Genomic DNA, 25,438 nt, shown 5'->3' with positions numbered 1-25,438 from the left:
AGGTATGGCGCGTAACGTAGGGGGGAACGTGTCGATGATGAAAGTGATTGTTTTGCGCCGCTAGCTGTGGACTGACGTGCGCGCAGCCGCACCTCGCGCCTGCGCAGAGCCGACCGCCGGTCGAATGCCTTTTCGCACCAGAGTCTAGCGGCAGAACCGCTACTTCCTGCAACTGGCTGCAAATGCCGAGCCTTTCCGAAGTTGGCCGATCGGGAGCGCCTACCCCCTGGATGTTTTTTTTTATTTTTACGCGCGCGTTTTTGGTCTCCAGTATAAAAAAGCCACACAGATTGTTTAGTGGATGGTTGGTTATATTAGGTAAGTATAGCTACATTAAAAATACTGTAAAATCATTTTATGGTTGCTTAGCGAATAACTTTTTAATATGTAGCTATCCAGCGCTAGGAAACCGTTTACATGATTTCACAGTATCTTTAATGTAGCTATCCTAACCAAATCAACCGCCCACAATGCCTAATTGACCATTAGTTATCATGTCCTTACCTGAAAATTACAAGTTGCGTAAAATCGCAAAGGAATATGGGGCGTCCCGAGAATATTATTTGTGGAAGGCAAAGACTTCCTAGATTTTATACGGTATGAAAAATATTCATATCCACGAAGTACGTTTCTTCAATTAGGTATTTTCCTCTAAAAACAATTACAAATAAATACCGTTGCCTTGTTTATGGTCTTTCCTTTTAACAACACCTCCATATTTATTTACAATGAACCAAAAAAAAACCGAAGATGCACGATCGGACGCAGTAGCGGATCCAGAGGGGGGGCTAAGGGGCTCAAGCCCCCTCCAAAAGCATCTGGGTCCACTATTGTTTTAGTGTTTGCCTTGATAAAGCCTAGCCTCAGCTGGGTCAAGCCCCTCCCAAAACCAAAATCCTGGATCCACCACTGATCGGACGTTTTGCTCTCTCGTCAGTGAAAGGAAGGCTTCCCGTTGCGTGATCGCGCCGCCGGCCGGCCCCGGAACGAGCGTGAGCGGTGCGGCGTTTGCAGCCAGTTGCAGGGAAGTAGCGGTGCTGCCGCTAGACTCTTGTCTTTTCGCGCCTGTATCGACTTGCTCTCCCCGCGCGGCAGCGCCCCTGGCGGCCGGCCGAGCAGGCTGCGCGCGCGAGCAGTGCTGAGTCACGCCGGCCCTCGCGACAGTCGGCTCGTTCGCTGTCCCGCCCTTTGTTCGTTTGTTTGTTTCTTGTGCTTCGCCTCCCGTCGCGCGTTTGTGAGTGACGGGGTCGTGACTTCCCCGTCGTCCGAGTGCGTCTTGCCGGTCGCGTCGCCTGTTCGACCCCCAAACAACGGTTACGATTTTTCCTCCCCCTCACGCCGTTTTTTTTTTTTTTTTTTAACTACATTAAGATCCATTCCGAACTTCAATACGAAAAACGGGTTGAATTGAAGCCAACATCTTTATGAACCACGATTCAAGTTAATACACGGCTCAATTTTGTACATCCAAATACAAAACTAATAAGCGTTAAAATAGTTCGCCCGGAAACAAATGAGAACGTCGACAAATGCCGATATGGCTGGAAATAAACTTCGGTTATCATCACGAGAACATTATTTTGTGTGTGTAAAGTGTGACTGATGGCAAGAGAAATCACGTTTTCTCTGGTTATCCCAAAGCTACGGTAGTAAAACGCCATTTTTGTGACCTGTCTTTGGAAGGTGAGTGACCGTTGTAGTTTTTTTTTCCTCCCCCTGGTTAAAAAGCAATGTTCTTGTTTTCGCTGTGAAAAGTTTGAGACTTGAGTTTCCTGCAACTCGAGGGGTTGTTCAAAGATGCATGGCTCGCGGACAAGTGACTGTCTCGCTGACCTGTGCAAAAATCGATGTTGCGAAAAGCGCGACTCTGGCTACACAATACCTAACACACACCCAATATTTCACTCGTTCTTGGTAAACCCCTAGATGTGTGATTCGAGTTGACACGTTTCGTGACTAATATTTTCTCTCTCTTTCTCTCTCTCTCTCTCTCTCTCTCTCTCTCTCTCTCTCTCACTTGTTAAAAACTAAACTTTAAGGGAAAAAAATTCAGTTGGCAATTTAATTATTTTAACTATCGGTTTTGTGAAAAGGAATTTTAATTAAAAAAACAAAGTGAACACGACCCAACGCTATTTCAAAATGTATCTCACTGTTTTAAAAAACGCTTAATTTATTTTTTTATTTATCAAATATAAATATGTTTTGGTAGGTAACGTAATAAAATATTAACATGAAATATATTACGGACATTATAAAATAAATATTTTTCATTACTGCGTTTTTAGTTTACGTATTAAATTATAATTTTACACCTACGTTTCTAAGTATAAAATTGTATCAGTAATTGTATTACCTATTCTTCTAAAAGAACGCGACAGCAAGGATAGTCTCAAACTGCCATAATTTTGTACTTAAACGAAGCCTATTTTAAAACTCAACACAATGTTTAATGTGTCTGTATGTTCTACTTGGGCGGGCAGATTAACTTTACACTTACGCAGGTGGGATACATGTACTGAGATCCACCGCTGTAGCGTACAGTTAGCTGTCGTGTGCAATTATGCTTTGCAGTTTTGCAAAATTGTAAATTAAAAAGAAAATCCCAAACTGATGTGTAACACTTTAAGTACTGAAAAAGTCATATCGAAGTCGTGGCATTGTATAACCACAATGAGTTTTAGCGAGAAAGTAGGGTTGATTTTAACTGTCGATCACTTACAACGAATTATATTTTCGAATAGTGGGTAGCCTTCTTGAATTTGTGTTTGTCAGCATGGACACGGTACCATTCTCTTAATTTGTGCAAGTAAGTAGTGTTTACTCGCACACATAAACACACAAACAATTTAGCTATTTAAATACCTACTTGTCAGATTGAAACATATAATTTATTACAACAACGAATTAAAGAATCCTGCGTTTAATTAATTTCTTTAGTTTGAAATTTAAAAAAAAAGTCATTTGTATGAGAGATTATATAATTACAAAGGCAGATCTGAAAATGGTTATAGCTGTATACCCTCCCCCTCTTTATTTTTCTTGTTAATGATTGATTTCGTAACTATTTGCAAAGCTAAACATTTATTTGCAAATGTAATAGAAAAATGTATCAATTCTTTAAAACTTATACAGTATTTCAATGCGTTATTGTGGTAAAATAAATAATGAAAATTTACTTTAGGCTCTGTCTCACGCGCCATTTTGGTTCTCTCACTTCCATGGTATGCTGTTATTTGAGTGTGTCTAATCCGTTGAAGCAATTTCACAGTTCGAAAATAGCGTTTAGTAAATATCTGGTGAGATAATGTATGGTCCAATATAAAATGCAAAATAAAAAAATCCACAGTGAATAATTTACAGGAAAAGTCCCTCAAATAATAGTAATGAAAATAAAATGAAATAACTAACTGGTGTGAGATCAAGCCCTCGATGTCATTTAATTTACGGTTTCTTTAAAACGGAAGTGCACCAGTACCACTGACGTTTTAGCAGCCAGTTTGGGAAGTTCCTACCTCATGAAGGTAAAAAATACAGATCACTTATTAAGGTATGCTTATATTTATGCTTATAGCAGTGTCGGCTCCAGAACCAGGCGATGCATAGTGCTCCTCGGTTAGCAACACCCCGCGCCAACTATCCTACTACACCGACGCGCCTGTGAACTTAAATGCTTGTCTTTTAATTGTAGAACCTTATAAAATATACTATGTAAACATAACTTATTCGGATTTTAATAACGTTAAATTAATCTTTATTGTTGTACATTTTTGTACTTTCAATATATAAATAAATTAACAAAACCATCGGCACAATTAAAATTCCTGGTTGGTTGTAAAACGTTGTTTTAAAGAGATTATTTTACCAATTTTTCCAGGGACCCCTTTTTCTCTGGTATAGCAACTCTTTCAAATATTAGGACCTCGCAAAAAATAAATGCCACTGGTATAAAAAAAGCTTTTAAAAAAGATGAGCGAAATCCAGAATTCCCAACAGATTACTTATGGTAAGTATATTTTCCAATCGCTGTGACACATTACAAAGTTCTTCACCAAAGAACACGAGGTACTACAAATGACATAACTTAATTAAAAAAGAAATAAGAAAATTTTACGAATGGCTGTTCTTATTTTTGTTTGGCATTAACAATGGGAGAAGATATATCAACGTAGAATATCAGACTATGTAGAAGCTGGGAAAATGTGTATTGTCAAAAAGTATAGATAAGCAAGAAAAAAACTTATGTAACTAATCAGTAGGGGCAGGCATTTTTCGCTAAAAGATCTGAACACTTATTATACTGTAACAAGGTATAACCGCACCTGTGGTTTCTGCCTTGTGATTGGCGGCCGTCTAGCGAGAGAAGTCGTTGCCTTATTTGACCGGGCCACTCAGGACACGTTTACTTTCGCGATGCATTACTGTGATTGGTGTTGTTACAATCGATTTGTACCTGAGAGAAACTCGCCCAATCACGAAACACAGTCGATGCTATAGTGTTTTAACTTTCATCTAGTCTCGAAATCTTTTCGCGAAATCTGCATGCCCCTACTAATCAGTAAATTTTGTAAACTCTTGACTCATGTTGTGCTTTGCTTTCGTACGGTTTGTTCTGCATAAAATATGAACGCAAAAAATTCGTGGTTTTTCGCAAAGCTGTCTCGTGGCAAACAATAAATAAAATTAGTCATTTTTGGTCTACTATTTACTCATTTAAAATTAAATCCAATGCATTTAACGAGAATTACACCGATATTGGAGACTTAAAAGAGTCTAAATATTAATTTGCGTTTGTATTCTTAGCTGATATGCTGTTGACTATGGACAGACTGTCTCTTAAAAAATGTTTATTTTATGCTACCACTTTCCATGCTTGCGATAAAATTATAGGTTACGTGAATATTTGAAAATGGGAGTTTGTTATTTATTGTTGGTTCACATGTACATCTACATTTTTTTTGTGTATTATTTCTTTGAAACTATCGACGTTCCATATCGAGGTGATATTTCATTCCTTGATCAGTAACAAACGGTTGAAAGCTTTGAAATTTTTGGGAAATCTTAAGTTAAAATTTTTATAAAAAATAATATTTACAAAAAAATATACACTGGAAAATGTGGATGTGAATGTAAAAACAATGAATATTTTACTTTAAAGTTTAAAAATAACCTTACATATGAAAAATGTATATGCAAGCATAATATTATATATATATATATATATATCAATGTCTCACCAAAATTTAAGACTATCCTATTTATTGTGATAATATCCACATCAATTTATTTTTACCTCAAAAACCAAATTACATTTATGTGTAACCTTAAGAAACTTTTCGTCTGTAATTTATATAATCCTTGTTACCTCGGACTTCTAACACACTCGGGCAATTTTCAACTTGTTACTTATTCCAATTTCTTCAACATGCGCCATTGCAGTATTGCACTGTCTGTCATGGAATTGTCGACATTCGGAAGCTCTTCGTATGATTCTTGCCTTGGGGAATTATTATTCGAAATGATTTCATGGACAAGAGTAAACGCCATTCTTATTACAACTGTCTCTTCGACAACCCACTATACTTGTCAGTGCTGTAATGTTTGCTCACTATATTTCTTACACGGAATTCTCTTGGCCGCCTAGACTTGTAACATTTGACATCAGCTGATTCTCGCTTGTTCTCCGTTTGTCCATGTCTTTAGCTTTGATGTCTATTTCTGTTACAACCAGTGTGAATTAGCGATGGTGTTTGCCATGAAATTAATTTAAGTGCATAAGCTTCCATATGAGATTTTTCGCAATTTTTTTTCTGATCCCTAGCACTGGCTAGTGTCCCGTGCTTGTAGGCACACATATGCATACCAATTTTGGTCACTTATCACTGTAATCAAAGTTCTCTCATCCTAATTTATATCACTTAAATAGTCGGACACACATTCATGATTGCTTTGAAATTGGTCAAGTAATAGAGAGATTTTTACCCTTAGGAAACCGATAAAAACTTTCTAGGACTCTCATTTCGAACAACAGTCTGATAGAACAGTGTCACCGGTAGCTCGTGTTATTTAGTGCTTAGGTATGAAATGTCATAAGTAAGGAAATAAGAGTGGATGAAGAAATCCCCCGGAACTCTTATTTGTTTTTACATCTTTCTTAACTTATAAATATATTTAAAAAATTACTGCAGTACATTTTCACTACATATTTTTCCAAACATAAACTACTTATTTTTTTACATTTCCAAAATCTCCAAGACAAGTTAATGATTTGCTGAACTATTTATATTGTATCCTCAATTTACATTTTTATTGTAATTTTTGTAGTAAATTTTATCGAAAGCTCAGAGCCGAAACATTTCTATCAAATATCAGCAGCTGGTCTGAAACTGTGCGTGTGTCCTGTACGTCACCATTAATGGGAATGATGATGAGTTGCTTTAAGCCCATAACTGGGTGTCCTAGCACAGGCAACGTCATGGTGAAGACGTGGTGACGTCCCTATGCTTGTTGGGGCTGGATGATTCTGCTTTGGTTTACCATTGCCTTCCGCGGGACGAAGGTGACAGGCACATCACACACACCCAGTCCTGAAGCCAGGGAGAGGGTTCGGAAAACCCTCCTCTCAGCCGGGAATCGAACCCCACCCCTTGGCCTACCAGCCAGGCTCACTAGCCAGTAGACCAGGGGTCGACAGCCCGTGGCCCGCGAGCCACGTGCGGCTCTTCTCACGGGATTGCACGGCTCTACAATCAGCCACTTAGGAGTACGAAAGAGAGAAATCAAATTTGATATCTCACCATAAGTGGACGGCTGCAAAAAATAATGCCTAAAATAGCGCAAATCATGTCTGATACGTAGAATAGTCTTCTTGAAACCTATGACACAACAAAAAAATAGCATTTTCTATTATAACAATATTTGGCTCTACCTATTCATGTGATCAATTATTCTCTAAATTGAATCTAAAAAAAAATCAAGAAATATATTAACCGACGACAACTTGCAATCATGCCCGAAAATGAAAATAAGTAGTAGTTACTTGCCAGACATAGCTAAGCTATTGAAAGCGATGCAAGATCGCCGTACCAACTAAGTAATAAATTTTATTAATACTAAGTGTTTTTTTTTTGTTTTAATAATTAAATAATTTAGGATTTCTTGTTTTATCAGTAGAGTTCTACCAATGACCTTTAAGTGTTTTTTTTTCTCCTATGTAGAATTTTTTAAGACTTTATATTGAATTTTGTGATTGAAATATGATATTTTCTAGTTTTATATCGTCTTAAAATTCCACGTAGATACAAAGCAAATACATCTGATGGCTCTCTTAAAAATTGTAGACTCTCTTCACCTCATATTTTGGCTTATCTCACTCGAAAGTCTGCCGGGACCTGCTCTACACCAAGCGGGAAGACCAAAAGTGAATAAAAACTGGACATTTTACGCCTGAAGAGTCAGCAACACGCCGACCAGCAGTGTGTTGCACGTCTGGGACACTAGGCGTCGACTGCTGACATCCGGCAGTATCATGGGTAGGGGCAGGCATTTTTCGCCAAAAGATCTGAACACTTATTAGACTGCAACAAGGTATACCCGCACCTGTGGTTTCTTCTTTGTGATTGGTTGCCGTCGGCGAGAGAAGTCGTTGCCTTATTTGACAGAGCCATTCAGGACGCCTTTACTCACTGAATCACTGTGATTGACGTTGTTACAATCAATATGTACCTGGGAGAAACTCACCCAATCACGAAACACAGACGATGCTACAGTGTTTTAACTTTAATCTAGTCTCGAAATCTTGTCGCGAAATATGCATGGCCCTAATCATCGGACCTTCTCAACTTGCAGCAAACATTTTATAGGACCATCGCTCACTATGTTTCAACTTGTATCCGTCTGGGTCCAGTACAAGCACATGGCGATTGGAATCTCAGTACTCGCTGTACGTTGGAAAATATAACGTTACACAGTCGTAATGTACAAAACTTTAACAAACGGCCAAATGTTAAAACTGTCTAGAAATGTACAGCGAATCCGTGCTAAGATGTTTCTCAAGTTACTCAGAAATGTATACTTTTTTAACAGCGAAATCTTATGATTAGGGGTACAAATGTATGTTTTTAAGGACGTGTTCTGAAAATGTTTTTCTTGTGTGCCACGCCTTGACACGCGCAGCTACCAGCGACTCTGTTCGCGTCGACACAAGTTGATCCCCGACGTGTGCCGGCAGCTTTGTGTGTATTGCAACAGTGTTTCCTCGAGTATGCGATATTATGTGCCACTTCTTCTATAACTACTTATAAAGTGAAACGATATTTTGGAAACAAATAATATATTTGTTGCAGCAGTATTTTGTGTTATTTTAATTCTGTCGTTAAATATATAAAGTAGTAAACCTTTTTTTAAATAATTGCTTACAGCAAAGACATTTTCTTTAGTGGGAAATATTAACCTTTTGACTATTGTAAACGATATGCATAGGAACAACATCCTGAAAAATTTCATGGTTAATCATTGTTACATGTGGACTCTGAATGACAAGTTGAATGCATTAAGGACCAAGCTGCAAAGAAAATGCACGTCCAGTATTATCAATTCGAGGGAAATTAAATAAACCATGTAACACGTGCTTAAAGTTATATCCTACTGCAAAGTGAACACACAAACCGAACCTGTGGGATGACTTACTAAGTGAAATGCAAGATTAATTTGCATAATGGTTGATGCACGTAACATAGATATCCCTATCTTGTAACGTGGTCTAATTGCTAATCAATACTAATTAGTACCGGACATCTCGTGGACATTGAGATCATCCGACACGTGTGATGGGGGAAATTACGAGATGGGCCTGTGACGTAATGCAAGCTCCCATCAGCCGGTTGCAACACACACCACCTTCCATACTTGTTAAAACCTTCTGCTAGACCCCGCCTAGGCTTTTATACGGATTCCCTTGGTGGAGCGAGGGATCAGACCATTCAACCACAGCAAAATATTTTTAATTAAATTTGTAAAAAAAATTATGAATTTTTCTTAACCTTACTCATTCATTTTTTAAGTGAAACTTTTGGCCTGGGGGGCTGGGGGGCCTACAATTTTCAAACGTTACGAAAATTCCGATTGCATGAGGGGAATATTTAGGTACATGGTGGGGTAAACGGGAGAGTAGACGCAGGGGAGAGGTAGAAACGACGCAGCGTACTTGCACACTCGCACACTTGCACACTTGCACGCTTGCATACTTGCATATTTGAATACTTATACTTGCACACTCGCATACTTGCATATTTGCATACTTATACTTGCACACTCGCATACTTGCACACTCGCATACTTGCATATTTGCATACTTATACTTGCGCACTCGCATACTTGTATATTTGCATACTTATACTTGCACACTCGCATACTTGCATATTTGCATACTTATACTTGCACACTCGCATACTTTCGCAGTAGCGTAATTTAGTGTTTGCATACTTGTATTTTTTTATTTGCGACCCCAACCAAAGAGAATTATATTTCCCATACCTAATAATGTTATAAACAAGAAGTTTCACTTCTGTCCCGCGTGTTTTATAATGTTTGTCTGCACATGCTGTTTGTAACAGTACCTAACTGTCGAGACTAATTCAGTTGTGCTCGTCCAACAGGCTCAGCACGAGTCGCCAAAGAGGAGACACTTTGCTTCCTTGAGAAGAAGACATGATCCAAGTTGTGAGCTATGGATTCCCACGCAAGTCGATGTGCAGCTCTACCACGCAGTGCCCGTGTCAGTCACATTCATCCACGGCCTTTGCGTTCCGAACAGAAATATAGCTCTTTGACAACCAGCTTACGAAAATGCTACGTACTGTTGCATTGTTTACAGGATTCAAAGGATTGTTGCAAGAATTTGAGGCAATCAAGGTAAGTCATTTAAATAATTCAGTACACTTAATTTAGTCGAAATATCATACTGTTAAATTCGTATTACTTGAATGATATACTCTGTCGTACCGTTTACATATTTACTTTAAACGAGGTATGTTAAAAAATTTACTAGTTCTGTGTTAGGTTAGTAGGAGAACTTATTTGGCACTAGTCTCATTCTGTGTACTTGGTATACATCAACAGGGCAGTAAACGTATTAAGGATGATTTTTTAATGAAAACATTATTTTTATTCCAAACAACAGTATTTAACTTCATATTTTCAAATAAATTTTACAAAACTAAAACTTACATACTAATTTACCGCCTGGTATGTCAGACAAGAACTTCACTGAAGTCAGTAAGTAATTTTCATGAGGCAGCTAATCGAGATGTGTTTCGGATGTGAAACTTTTTTGACTATCATTTTATGCTTTGTCATCTTTTATTGCCGTATATTATTCTAAAGCTGCTTTTATTGTCCTTCCCTGTAATAACATGACTTTCCTCGTCAATGTGACGGTCTGTGTCAAAACTTCTGTATGAACCAGCAGGTATGTATAGGCGAGAACCCCATATTAACCCACATGAAAAATCACGTAGCACAGAAAATGCCGTTTAACGAGAGATATATTTAAAGGTGTTTACTCCACACACACGTATAATTAATGTGGTGGCGTATTACCACTGTACAGCGGAGGTTGCTGTAATCAAAAACAGCATTTATCTTTGTTGTCAGTGTGGAGAGCCTGAAATTTTTTTTCAGGTAGGGAGATAAAATCAGTCCTTAGCTCAGGATAAATTAATTGGTTCGTAATTTAATCCTATGCATTATTAAGTATGCTACAGTGATACTGATCCTCACCCAATTACCTGAGTGCACAAAGGGCAGTCATCCCAATTCATTATTGACTGGATCTTTGAGAGGATTGTCCCATCTCAGAAGCACGACAGCTTTAATATGGTTTTTAACCATCGTCTCCCCTCGCGTGAGGTCGTCAGATCGTCGCTGTGCGCACGCCTTGTATTGCCGTCTGCTGCCTTGGCTGGCCGCGAGGCAGCCCCGCTCCTGCGAGTGTCCGCTGTGGCGCACAGGGGCGCCTGGCAGTCTGCAGCCCGCCGGGCGCCGGCGCGTGGCGGGTTGCCTGCTCATCTGGACCCGAGTGCGCGCGCACTGGACTGCTCTCCTGCTTCCTGTTTCTTCTGCAGTCAAACAGGAACCTACTTCTGGCGCCGGAGAATTCAACATGATTGACTGTTACCGTTTCAATTTTTTTATGAAGATTGGCAGACAAGAGGACTGGCGTCCAGGGACTCTCTAGGGCTGGGGGGTTGCGCTAGGCAACTTTCGGAAGACATCGTGGTGGCTCTTCGGTCGTCGCCTCTCCTTATTCTCTTTAACCTCCTCTCAAATAACTTCCCCTCCACCCCACCCCTCCCCGGAGATTCGCGCATGCGCACTTGTGTATTGTTCTGCTATAAAACCCGAGGACAAAACCGCCCCGACCTGAATTTGGCCATCTTCAACCAGTACGTCGGCGAGTGTCCCAGAGAGGTTACGGGTGAGTCATGGCAAAGTGACTGTATTTTTTATTGGTGGTGTGTAGTGGCCGTACCTTAACTATGTAAGTTGAACTTTGTCGTTTTTTCCTTCCTAATTTAGTTTTCGGCCGCCATTTTCCAAAATTTTGGTTCTGGTTGACTTGCGAGTTTGGCTGCGTGCTGTGGTTTATCTTGCCAAGACGTTCCTCGAAGCTCCTCCTGGATGCATTCCAGAGACTTTGAATATTTCCTAGGAATGCTGTTACACTCTGAGTGTCATCCGCTTTGAAATTTGTGTATATTTTTTTGCGATTGACGCAAAACTTTGGTGATTCTTGAATTTCTCTACCCTGTTTGTAACACTTCACTGTGAGTGCTTGGGCGTGTGATTATTTTTTTATATTTACACTCTAAATTTGTTGACGTTTACGCTTTTAGTTCTACTTAATCATGTTTAATTGTTTTCCTTGTAATTTCTGAGTTAAAGCACAATATGTATGGTTACCCCAAATTGTTCTTTGATAGTTTTGCAATTTGGGCTTTACATTTTAGTTTTTTTGTGCGTGTGTTAGGTTTTGAACACGCTTTCGTATAGCTGGTGTATATGCTTTCCTACCTTATGGTCTTGGGAGTCAACTTACCTATTTATGTTTGTTTTTGTGATCACTCTTGTTTGCTATCAGCCCCGCTGGGCTTGTAAGTTTTTAGAGCGCAAAAATTGTTAAAATAGATTTATTTTATTGTCCTCCAGTACCTTAACTTTATAAGCCGTGTGTACATTGAATATTATTTCAGTGGTTTGTGTTGGCTAAAGATGTTGTTTGCTGCCTTGCGGACTAGTGATTTTATATGCATTGTTCGGAATAAATATCTGTTGTCTTTTGAATAATAGGTTTTCTCATAATAAAATCTTAATTTTAAACATTTTCATGCTCGTCTAGCGTCTCGGTACCATAACCGAATTTTCTTTCCACTCTGTGTGCGCCATATCCTTAGCGAGACTTGAACTGTGTTGGCAGCGATTTCGCACGTCCACACTTCAACTCCTTCAGGTATGGACCAAATCACAGATATATCAGCATCAGAGCCAGCTCCTTTCTTTGAATGAGACTAAGTACGATTATTTTTAATAAATAGCTTGGAAAATGTCTCGCTACACCACTTGACGTATTAATTGAAATAGAATTGCTGATGTTTGTTCATGTTATTATCGGCCTATTGCTACGATCTGTTGCGCTTTGCTTGTAAATTTAGGTTCTCGTATTCTATAACTATTTTAATAAGCCGGATGTAAGAACCGAGAAAAGGTTATACGATGAGTAATAAATAAACTGGAATGCTGTTTTTATTTTTTAAAGTGTTTTATGAAAATGAGTGTAGGCAAATATTCATGGTGTTTTCGCAGAGATTTTGCTTCGTTCGAAAAGCAAATTATCTAAACCAATGAATTGCGCAATATTCCACAAAATTAACATATTTGATAGCAATTTATTTACTACAGGTTTGAAATATATAATAGTTCTACAAGAGCCTTTAAACTCAACTCCTTTATCAGTGAGAAATTTTTACAGATAAGTTTGTACATTAAAATATGATTTTTGCCACTTCAGATTTTTTTGCTTCCATTTCTTGAATTAATGTCTTGCAACTAAAGGTGATAGTCTATAGCAGTAAGGTTTAACATTTTTGTCCTTGGAAATATATGAGATACATCAACCTCTACGTGATTGAATAGTTCACATCCACACAGAGTGGTCATAGAAACACTAATTTATTCTCAATTCAGAGTACGTTATTTCAAACAGCTCTTATTTAATATCTTAATTTTTTCAGGAGTTATTTTATCAGTTGGTGTTGACTGGATATAATATTTTCATTAGATTCGTGCAGAATTTTGGTGCTATCTTGAATTAAATTAGTTTTTCCTTTCCCCAAGATTATGATTATTGTGACATCTAAATAAAACGTTCACTTGCTTATACTTTTTAATTAATGACAGAAATATATTTTCTTGGAATGGTTCTTGCAATTAAAAAGGTTGATTCAAGATCTAGTTTTGGACATACGGCATTGCTGATTACATTATATGTTATAAGAAACATCAATAACAGACAAGAAAGATAAATATGCAACGACACATAAAACAAACCAAAATCAGGTGATGTCAAAAAAATTTAAAACATAGACAGCGCAGAAAATTCCGTGGAAGGATTTACTCAAAAATTTATTACAGCATAGACGGACTCAGTTAACAACGACGCGACGTGTCAATAGTAGCAAGAAGATTTAGATATGCCTTTTCAAATACGTCTGTTCAAAAGCATCACGATTAAACATAATAGCTGAAATTCATGTTTCGTCCTTTTGATTTAAGATTGTCAGACTTACGTTCTCTAACCATATGTTGCGTTGTGATTTAGGTCTGCAAGAAGGAATTTTGAGCAGTCTTATCTTCGAAATAATGTACCCTTTCCAAAATCATAAGTTTGTCACCTATGTAGCTAGAGCTATATTTTTCTGTGACAACTAAGCTAAAAATTAAAAACAATCTCGAAAAATATTTTATACAGAAGCTGAATAATCAAATAAATAACATGCATTTCAAATAATGTAAAACTGTTATCATTATTTTCAAGTAAGTATTAAATATTTTATTTCACTCTTTAAAATGTACCTACTATACATCCGCATGGTGATCCATAATTTTTTTCGTTTTAATATGTAATTTCCAAAATGGTTGATGTGTTTTCTTCCTTGTATCTTGTCTTTCTGTATTACTTCACGTTTTAGAATTCCCGTTTTTCGTCTCTTATTGCATTGTGTATCACTGTCACTGCAAATCATTTTATATTATTTTTAATTTTAATAATTCACTTGAAATACATTTTAGGCAATAAAAAATACAGTTCAAAAGGCCATAACACAATAGTCAGAATATATAGAAACTCTTAACTAACGGCTATTGACGGTGGTGCCTCGTGGTGGTAACTGGAGTCACTACTAGTACAGAGCGCTGTAAAAGGCCATTTGTCCGGAGATGTGGTCATTTCCAAAGAACTGTGAAGCGGCTTCTTCTTGTTGGAACGATAAAGAATATACAGGAATTTCCTTTATACAAGATACATGATTCGACATCACTAGAGTGCATCCACACAAAAAGTGAGTTAGTGAAAAATGGGAGATGCGTTATTTTCCAGCAGACAGATTTAAACAGTACTATATGTTGACTGTTGCAAAAAAAATATTTTAAACACAGAACTTTCAACAGGTTTAATTTTTTTTATTTGCTGCGAGATGTAAATGTATGAGCTACAGAAAAAAAAAACATTTTAATAATACGTATATTTCAATTTTACCGATGCATTTTTCATTACATCACCATGTAGTTTTGGTGGAATTTTTTTTTTGTATGTGAAACAACAAAAAAAAAGAAAAGGCAGTCGGGGACTGTCGACAGAAGTGAAAACTTAAAAATTGGTTTTTAAATGTGTAATATAACATCATTGCTACGTCAAATTTACGTTTAAAAAAATGATTTTGGTATTATATCACTAGCATTTCGGTGACTCGAACCCATTATTTGGATGGTGTTATGCACAAAAATGAGTTAACCAACAAAAAGAAAAAAAAAGTTACTGAAATAATTGTGTAGGTAAAATGACACTTTTAATTGAGCTAAAAAAAAAAAAAATTAACAGACATTCCTTGGTACCATGCCATCTTGCGACCAAACATTCAACGCAGTCGACGCGGCTGAAGAAGTGTTCACTGTTGTCGCGAACCCGCAAGGAGAAGCAGAAGAGGTGTGTAGCAGTGTAGTGCGGGTGGGCGGTGTCGCAGGAGCACTGAGGCGCGATGCTGAGCGACGGGCGCGCCTCGCCGCCCTACAGCGACTACCACTTCAAGCCGGCGGCGCACAAGCCGGCGCCGCCCGAGGACCAGGCCTGCTGCCGCCTGCGCTGCTGCGCGCAGCTGCCGCGCAAGCAGCGCCGGCGCAGCTGCAGCTGTCCCTCGGGCGCCGCCGCGTCGCTGCTGTCGAGCCTGGGCGTGTGCGCGCTGGTGCTGGCCTACACGGCGCTGGGGGCGTTCACCTTCATGGCCGTGGAGGGCGGGCTGAAGCAGGCCCCGCCCCCCGCCCGGCACGCGGCGCTGGGCGAGGACCTGCGCTCCAAGACGGTCGAGAAGCTGTGGAGCATCACCGAGGACCTCAACATCCTGTACAAGGACAACTGGACGCGCCTGGCCGCGCAGGAGGTGCTCAAGTTCCAGGACACGCTCGTCAAGAACCTCAAGGGCCACGTGAGCGGCGGCGCAGTGGTGCTGAGGAACAACGGCTTCGCGTCCGGCGGCGGGGCTGCCGTCTACTACAACCACCAGCACCACCGCTGGTCCTTCTCGTCCTCCTTCCTCTACTCGCTCACGCTCATCACGACGATCGGTGAGTGGCGCGTCCGTCCACAAAGCTGGTCCCGCGCGATTCAACAGTTGTTGCAACTTGGAGAATGTTGAAAGCGCTCAGTGAGTTCAAGGCACGCGTAGGTTGTTCCCCACACGTGTGTGCAGCAACGCGTGCGTCACAGGGACATGCTGTGTCGAAAGTGAAGCCCGCCAGAAAGCGACTGGCGAAGACGCGCACCAGATCCCCGCTGACGGCGGGACTCCTAGCGCACAGCTGTCCGTGCGCTGCCGAATTCCAGGAAATAACGCGCGCGCTAGCGGCATGCGTCACTCGGCGCTACTGCTCGCGCTTGAAGCATTCCTCAAATTGAACAAAAAAGTTGAATCGTGTGGGACCACCTTCAAGGGGCCCTCACACTGGCAAAAAAATTTTACTCAATATTTTGAAGCTGTCGTGTTTGTACAAAAATATTGAGAGTGTGAGGAAATATATTGCGCAAAAAAAAGGGTGTTCAATATTTTGTGGAGTGTTCAAAAGTTTTCTGAAAGTTTAGAAAAGTTTTGCGGACCCGTCAATATTTTATAGCACGAGAGTGCCGTGTGAGGGGGCTGACAAAATATTGCACAATATTTGTGTTTAGTGTGAGGGGTCCAGACCATTCAATATTGTTGTACAGAAATGAGCTCAACAAATTTGCGCAAAATATTGAACGAAATTTTTGCCAGTGTGAGGGCCCCTGAAGACAATGGCGTGTTCATGGGGAAAAAAACTCTTCAGTGATCCTTACCACCTTAAAATATCTACTCGATGATGAAAAGAAATCACTCAGACTGGTGAGGATAATAAATTTTGGAAAATCTACAGAGGAAATACACTATTTACAAAATTCGCATGCTTTTTCACTTACAAAACTTCAGAAAATGTACGTATTTGTATGTTAATAACATAAAATAATGGGATGCCAGGCAACTGATAGAGCAACAATAATAGTTTAATTTTTACAAATGGCATTAACCACACTATTAATTAATTTATTCAGAATTTATGAATGTTCTTATGGAAACTATGAATATACATTGCCGTTCAACTGAGAAACCATTTCCGGATTTCCTTCGAGATTGTACAAACTGGAGGGCTAAAATATGCAAATAGTCACATTAAATTGATTTACAAGCTGCTTGAGTTCATAAATTAAAAAAAAAAATCATTAATTAATTTCTGATACTCTCTTAAAGTAAACTTTTTTATGTTCCAGATATTCTTAAGAAAGTTATAAACATTAAATTTGCTATTATATTTTTATGTGTAAAGTTAATGACGTTAAATTTAACATTCTTTTAAAGATTACTTGTACAATGTGAGGTCAAATTCGTTTATATAAGTAAAAACTTAAGTTTAATAACATGAAAACTTAAAGTAATTGTAGGGATTAAAGAAGACAAACAATTAGCATTTTTCACGCAGAGTTGCTTGTTATTAGCTTGTGAGGTATCCTATTTGGAGCTATAGGTTTTTCCTGAATATAGGTATGGCTGACTGGTACGTAACATGTTATAGGGTTAATACTGTCAACACCAACGTCCAGATTCTATGACGATAGATGATGAAAGAAATACATAGTACAAAATCAGAACTAGGTATACAACCTATTTTTAATAATAAATTAGTGAACAATCCACTGTGTTAGATGTTACAAAATAGCTCATGTTTTTTTTTCTAAAATTTCCTATTTAGTTATGTGGTCGTTATTATTAAATCAGTTTAAAACTTCGCGACCATGTCTCCTATAAAGTCAACAGAAAAGTAATATAGGCAGAAGAGTGGCTAAATATTCCATAGAAAAATGCCCATCTCTGTCAAGTTATAATGGCCTTTCAGGCTGTAGCTACGGCCCGATTCATCCTAGACACCAGGGTTGCAAATAGGAGTTAAGTACTATCGTATATTTAGATAAGCATGTGTTAGTTAACCATCACGTTAAAACTAAAAGGTACAGATGCAATTCAACGAAAATATTTTTAAAACAATCTATTAAAATTTATCTTGCAGAAATATTTGGCTGATTTTAGAAGCTGCGCAAGCATACATGACACGATTATATTATATTAGCCAATAATACGTTTCCAAAACATTTTACTGCACATATGATGCTTTGATACATACTAATGAGCTATGTTTCGTCAGTGAGGAGGATTTTTTTAAGAAATTTGTTTCATAATGTTCTGTTTGATAAAATACAGGTTAAAATAAACATCGAAGAGATGAATAGACTTTAGTCTAGATAGAGTTTCGTAATTCGAGGCTTACAATCTGACCATTTCTTCAGACAATACACTGAATCCAAATGCTAACCTTCGCAAAAGTTAAACAGTAATGTCTAAAACACGTTGGTTTTGTACGACTGTCTTGTCTCTCTCCCTCCCTTTTTTTTTTTTTTTTTTTTTTCGCTTTTCATTCTCTCACCAATAGGAGAATACCTTGATGACGGCGCCGAGAAGAGCGAGTATTGATTGGACGAAGCAGCATTTACCAGGATTGCGAAACTGAAATATAGTTATTTCATACTCATTTGTTGCATCCAGTGTGTTGCTTGAAGCTGATTATATGACCCAAAACACCGCGCTCGCTTATTTGTTCCTACCGGCAGTTTTACTAAGGCCGTGTCCGCTTTGGTCTGAATTACATTCTTACACGTAGCCTACTTGTTCCCGGCAGTGACATCACAAGGGCTGCCTGAGCTGTTGGCAAAGTATGCCAGGATGTTAGTAGTCAACTAATCCGTGTGCTCCTCCCGTACTTAAAATCAAATAAACGTCATCTTTTTTAAAAACGTTTTGTAGGTTATGTTTGATGTAACATTTAAGTAATCCAGCACCTGTTAAGTATTTATATGTTTTTGATTTGTACTCTAAACTTAACAATGTTAAGTATCAGACAATTTTATATGGCAGTTCCAACAAATACATGCACATGTCGACAGAAACTGCGAAACAACCCGTCCGGATTCGTTAAAAACACGCCACAAGGGCAAGGTCACAAGTAGACTACTGCCTACTAGAATCGGACAAGGCTGTAGTCTTTTATTTTTTTGTGACACCCATGTATTTTTTTATGTTTTGAAACAATAACGTAAAATTTTGTTTACCCAGATCGTCATTATTATGTCGTTATTTTTTTTCTGTCTTCGTTGCAGTTTTACTGTCATTACTATATGTGATGTGTTAACACTTCACACATGTTTGAAATCTTATTCGTTACTTGTAGCATTTACTCCGTATGTAGTTTCCAAATACTAGAGGTTCCACGCCTATCTATCTAGTATTTTACTGATTTGAGTTAAATGGTAGAATGTATTTACAGATGATTGTTTGAATATAAACAGTACTTGTTTAAATAGTGCTTTGATAATATTTTTTGGAATAATTTAATATGTTCATTATTATTTCAGTAATATTTGACGAAATATATTTCAAAATATTCCCTGTAAACTAATTAAAACATTTAAAATATATTCGTCAAGTCACAGCAAAGTGTTAAAAAATATATTCTTCATAGACATTCATAAAATTTAGAAGCCTTTTTTAGTAAAATATCTGGTATTTTGCACAAATGTAACGTTAATGTGTTCTTTTTTTGTGTATGTTCTAGGTATTGAGTGTAAGGAGTAATTACATTTAATATCGTAATAAAAACTGATGCAATTGTGAATGAGCAAAAAAAAATTTTTCACCCCTGCTTTGGTTTAAATACAAACGTAAAATATCGGCAGGTTTTTTTTTTTTAGCTTATTTACTCTCCAATCCCATATTCATGAAGTAGCTACACAGCTTAGTCTCCCACAAGGATGGGAAAACAAACTTATTATCAAATATTGTAATAGGGACAATATGGTAAACTTGTAGCAAATACTGAGACAAGTGATGTCAGCAAACCTGGCGGTGTGGAGCGTACCTAAGTTTTTGTACAATATGTGTTTTAAGTGCGTGAGACTAGTTACATTAGTGGCATCTAGAGTCGTGGAGTAGAAAATAGCTAGAAAGCCATGCGCTTCGCCAATGCTAATTGGCCAGAGTTTCCCATATTGTCCTATTACGATATTTGTTATTATGGATATAAATCGATTCATGTATTCAACACATGGGGCCACCATTGGCGCAAGATTTTCCAAAAGGACTGTGATCTAATTGAAACTGCATATAAAGAGTTTATTTCCAAGTGGTATTGAATAAAAATAAACTTTTTTTAAAATTAATTAGTGTAAAAGTGTCTTCTAAGGCAGGTCATATTATAGTCTAGTATTGACAACGTTGCGGCGTTTTCACTCGGAGTGGCATGAGAGTTATAACCTCAACATTAGGCCAACTGCATCCACAATGACACTCATATGAGGTGCGTTCCAAAAGTAATGACTGATTTTCAAAAATGCATATTTATTGAGAAAAAAATTACAATTAAATGTTTGTTCCTCAAAAGTATGACCTTAGAGAAGCTATAATTTTTCCACTCCTCGTAGCAATGGACGAAGTCAGTTTCTGTAAATCTGCAAGAGCGATCGTCACTGCTTGTTGAATGTTTTTCGATTGTTGACCGTGGTGCCTTGAGTACAGAACTCTTTGTAAACCACTCCTTTTATATCATAAAACAAACTCAACATCGTTTTCACGCGTGATTTATTCATGCGCGCTCCATCACGAAAACGCACCCTGCCACATTTCCCTGTCCATACGCGAGTTTTCGGCTCAGACAAACGTACCCACACTTCCACGGTCACCCTACAGTCAAGATCTGCCTCCCTGCAATTTTTTATTTTATTTTTCCCAAGCTGAAATTGCATTCTAAAGTGGACTCATTTTGGGACGAATTATGAAAACTTTCAACTAGCTGTGACGCGCAGACTTACAGAAACTGACTTCGTGCATTGGTGTGAAGAGTGGAAAAAACCTCTGGAACCGATGTAGGTATAGCTTCTAAAGGATCATGTTTCGAAGGAGATAACATTAAATTGTAATTTTTTTGAATAAATATGCTTTTTTTTAATATGACAATCATTACTTTTGGAACGCATCTCGTATTTTTGTAAAAGGCGTTTCATGTTGGGTTCATAAATTTTGTCTTGAGTAGCTTTTGGGCATGGCCCCCACATTCGATTACGGGCCGTGGACCCAGGATGGCAGACAACCCCCCCCCCCCTTGTGCTACATTATAATTGCATGGTTATTTCTTACCTACACTCTTTTTAGAATGTTATTTAACCTGAAAATACAGGGTATAATTATGTTTCCTATTTTATAAGTCCAAACTAAGGTTTATTTATAAAATATTCAAAATGTTTTTTTTTCTAGTTTGTAAATGATCATAATAGTTAAACAGTTAAAAATAAACAGGGCTGGGCCCTGGACCCAGGGGTCCACCCTACCCCACCCTTGTGGCGGCCATGCCTTTGGGTAGAGTCTATATCTTTATAAGTCTATGATGGAAACCAACCCCGTGATTCCTGAAGTGATTGTGTGAAGCAATGGACAGCTGGGACAATCTTTGTTTCGCTCATTAATACATTCGTGCGTTTGTGTTTGTTTAAAGGGGGTGCCTCCCATTTCAGGTCCAGATGTTATGTTTCCAGTAAATACAGATAAACTTGCAGACTTTTTCAATTGTTTAACTTTCACGAAATGAAAAATATATACAGCGCATAATGTTGTATAATTAGCTGCCAAAGTTACATTTTTAACGTTTTTGGGTTGTACAAATAAGGAGAATTTAATTTATTGCAGAACTGAAAGTTTTTAGGTTTAACTGAAATGCCACTGGCTACTTCAAGAAATGGTTTGAATTTCTTTCAGAAAATATTATTTAATTTTACTTGGCATTTCAAAATTCTCAAATTTTTTATGATTGTGACAGCCAAGAAACACGAAATGAGTTTTTGTGATAGAAATGCACACCATATCATGAAGTAGGCAGTGGCATTGCAGTTAAACCTAAAAAGTTTCATTTTGCAAAAAATTGAATTCTCGTTATTTGTACAACCCAAAAACCATTAAAATTTTAACTTTGGCAGCTAATTATACAAAACGTATGCGTTGTATATGTTTTTCATTTCGTGAAAGTTAAACAATTGAAAAATTCTTCAAGTTAATCTGTAATTACTGCAAATATAATATCGCACCCTGAGTACAAGACTATCGTAACTCATAAATCAGTGCAACACTATCACAACTCAGATGCCATAGTCTTGCACATATTCTTATATAATGTTTTCCAGAATGCAACGCTACATTATTTGCCATAAGTCCCGTAAAAGTAAATATAATATTGCGATAGTCTTGCAGTGCCTAGATAATGATATTTTCCTGGTAAAAAATATCTCAAAAACTCAATTTTTTGAGTTACGATAGTCTTGTACTCAGTGCGCGAATTGAGCTGAAATGGGAGGCACGCCCTTTACTGTGGTGTTTGTAGTCCGCAGGGCCGGCGCGTCCATACAGGCGAACTAGGCAACCACGTAGGGCGCCAAGTAGCTGGGGGCGGCGCAGCACGACACATAACAGCTCATATAATATGTTTAACGATTATTGAAACTAGATGAAAATGGATTTTTGTTACAGTTTGGAATGTTTATGTTGATATAAGTAATTATTTAAAGTCCACGGTGACCTGTTTATGATTTTTTAATAAGTAAAGAAGTAAAAAAAACACACGCTTGCTTTCATTTGATTGTTGACAAAATCTTAGGTTTACGTGATGTATTTTGAGGCAAGGGAAAATTTTTTTTGGGGGTGTCCGGCGGGGGGCATTAAGAGGCCACTCCAGTGTTTCAGGGGCACTACGCAACCCGCGTTAACCTCATAAGATTCAATGCTATTTTCATTTTTCTTATAACTTATTAACTAATATAGATTTCGAAATGATGCTTGCTTGATATGTAAGACAACGATGCTCTTATCAAAGCCCTTTTCTTCAAAACCGTGCATAAATTATGGTTCAAACCTAGACAATACACTTATGCATATTAGTAAAGATTAGTATAAAACCATAATTTATGCACGTTTTTGAAGAAAGGGGCTTTGATAAGAGCATCGTTGTCTTACATATCAAGCAAGCATCATTTCGAAATCTATATTAGTTAATTAGTTATAAGCAAATTGAAAATAGCATTGAATGTTATGATGTTAACGCGGGTTGCATAGTGTCCCTGAAACACTGGAGTGGCCTCTTACCTTGCAGCGGGCCTGGTAGTCCGGAGAGGTTATGTTTGTCTCGCAGGTTACGGCAGCGTGGCTCCGCGGACGCCGTGGGGGAAGATCATCACCATCGTGTACGCGCTGGTCGGCATCCCACTGATGCTCGTCTACCTGTCGACCGTGGGCGACGTGCTGGCGCGCCACTTCCGCCGGATGTACGGCCGGCTGTGCGGCGGCGGAGGCGGCGGCAGGAACAAAGGCGCCGCGGCCAAGCTGAAGCTGCCCCCGGCCGCCATCTCCACCACCTCCGAGAGCTACCTCAGCTCCGGCTACCCCTCCTCGGCCTCCAAGTCGCACAACAGCGTGTCGTCGGACGGCCCGGCGCTCAAGGTGCACCACATCCCGCGCAACATCACCGGAGACTCCCTCAGGGACGAAGCCACCAAGCTGGACTGCGGCGGAGACATCCTGGCTTCTTCGGCGTCTTCCTCGACCGGCCTGGAGTCCAACTCCAGGCACCACCGCCACTTGCGTCCGCACGACGAGGCCTTCTACCCGGAAGCTGTTCGCGTGCCGATATCATTGTGCTTGTTGATCATTTTACTTTACATATGTGCCGGGGCGTTTCTTTTCAACAAGCTGGAAAACTGGACTTTCCTCGAAGGGTCCTACTTCTGTTTTACGAGTTTAGGTACGATCGGGTTCGGGGACCTGATTCCGGGACTTTATCACAGTTATCAGCTTCAGTACCAGCTGTCGGGTTCCGCCGAGTCGACTGCTGAGCAAGCGTCTGTATTTGCTTCTTCGGCGTATATTTTGGTTGGCATGGCTCTAATCGCAATGTGTTTTAACCTCGTGCAAGATGAAGTTGTGATCATAGTGCGTCGTTTAGGCAGTTTCTTTGGTGTGTCTAGCTTCGCCGGGTCTAACCCTAGAGGAAATGGAGATGATGAAGATATAGTGATCGATGTGATTGATGGGGAAGGGATAGCGATGGCTGTTGTTTCGTCATCAGCAACATCATCCTGACATAACGGAGAAAACTTAAAGTATCGTGGGGGTAAAGATCCTATTTCAGTGAGTGGATTGGTGGGAGCGGAGGTGTCTGGTGGGAATGAAAAAACGCTACCGTTAAGCCAAATATCAAACAAAAATTTAACGCCTACGATGATAACGTACTCGCAACAGCAACACAACAGTTTGCCGAGAAGAAAAGTTGACACCGCCAAAGCCTGTGACGTTAAATGCGACAAGGTCGTAAACTCGCCTTTCAGACACGATTCCGGGGTGTCGCTCGGAGGTATCGGCAATGCCGAGCCTTTGGTGGAGTATTTTGTGCCGCGAAGCGCCAGTGAGTTCAACCTCGCCGGAGTGGTGAACGACATGGTCGCCGCCCAGACCACGCTGTGCCCCGTGGCTAGGCCCTCCTCAGCTGCGTCGGTGTTGAAGAACCCGGCGGGACACAAGCCCGCGGCCAACTTCACTGCCAGCTCCCTCCGGCTGCGAGAGAAGATAGTTACATTCGAGGACGACCACGCGGTGTCTGCAGATAAGGAGGCGAGCAGGAAGAACGCAGTCAATGGGGGAGCTCTGGAAGATGTGTTCATGTGACGGTTCTGGGCAAATGTAACACTGATCTTTTTAGCACCTGACATCGAAAACTTAAATCATGTTAAAGCAAAATCAATTCTTCCTTGCGATACATTTCAAGAAAGTCAGTGCATGTTTTAATGGTTTAACCAGGACTGTCTTCTTTGCAATGTTAGCATTACTGAGTCAGACATTTTTACCTGCCATTAAATAAAATAATAACGTTCGAGAGAGTTTTGTAGACTTGTTTATCATTTATTTCTTCTTTTACAGAGTGAGCTCTTTTGACTGAGTACTTTCTGGCGTGAACTTTTAATGGAACACAATGTTGAGAGAGTAAGACAGCGCTGTGTAAAGTTATCTATTTATTTCAAAACTCTGTACTCTGAATTTGATAAATATGTCTGTTTATCTCGCACTTCCACTTAAAACTCAGCAACCTTACCCAATTTTACTATTTTTTTATTCTATACATTTACTATCAACAGTTATATTATTAACTTTCTGTTTCAAGATTAATAAAAAGAGCTTCCAACAGTTTTTGCAGTGAGATAATACTTCAACAGAAATATTTTGAAACGTTATAGAAATAAACTGCAAAATGGAACTCCAGATTAATAAAAGTCACAAAACAATTAAAAAAAAAGATATTTTAAAGAAAATCAAAAATCTTACTGTCATTCTGAAACACTCAGAGCGGTTCTGCCTACCATCTTACTGACTCCGAAAGCATTAATGCTCGACGTAGAAATTGAAACTACATTTAGACTATCTAGGTCGGCAATAGTAAACCTTTGTCAAATTTTACATGT

General features: G+C 38.9%; 1 protein-coding gene across 2 annotated transcripts; it reads left to right on the top strand.

Moving 5' to 3' along the window:
• Positions 1-1,106: 1,106 nt before the first annotated feature.
• LOC134529783 (TWiK family of potassium channels protein 7-like) lies at positions 1,107-25,044 on the top strand. Of its 2 annotated transcripts, none has more exons than XM_063364226.1 (4): positions 1,107-1,683; positions 9,657-9,912; positions 15,297-15,894; positions 23,119-25,044. In XM_063364226.1, the coding sequence occupies exons 3-4, from the start codon at positions 15,312-15,314 to the stop codon at positions 24,063-24,065; spliced, it is 1,530 nt and encodes a 509-aa protein (XP_063220296.1). In that variant the 5' UTR covers positions 1,107-1,683; positions 9,657-9,912; positions 15,297-15,311; the 3' UTR covers positions 24,066-25,044. The 2 variants fall into 2 exon arrangements, with proteins under 2 accessions (XP_063220296.1, XP_063220297.1); XM_063364227.1 differs by having other exon boundaries at positions 15,276-15,894.
• The last annotated feature ends 394 nt before the right edge of the window (positions 25,045-25,438 follow it).

The sequence above is a fragment of the Bacillus rossius genome, chromosome 2 (genome assembly GCF_032445375.1).
Source record: "Bacillus rossius redtenbacheri isolate Brsri chromosome 2, Brsri_v3, whole genome shotgun sequence".
NCBI lineage: Eukaryota > Metazoa > Arthropoda > Insecta > Phasmatodea > Bacillidae > Bacillus > Bacillus rossius.
This window is presented reverse-complemented; position numbering and strand designations above follow the sequence as displayed.

What these genes read in the sequence shown, in the direction of transcription:
- LOC134529783 (XM_063364226.1), top strand. Translation starts at nt 15,312, where the DNA reads ATGCTGAGCGACGGGCGCGCCTCGCCGCCCTACAGCGACTACCACTTC. An exon ending in CACGCTCATCACGACGATCG is followed by an intron (nt 15,895 to 23,118) that starts GTGAGTGGCGCG and finishes TTTGTCTCGCAG; the next exon opens with GTTACGGCAGCGTGGCTCCG.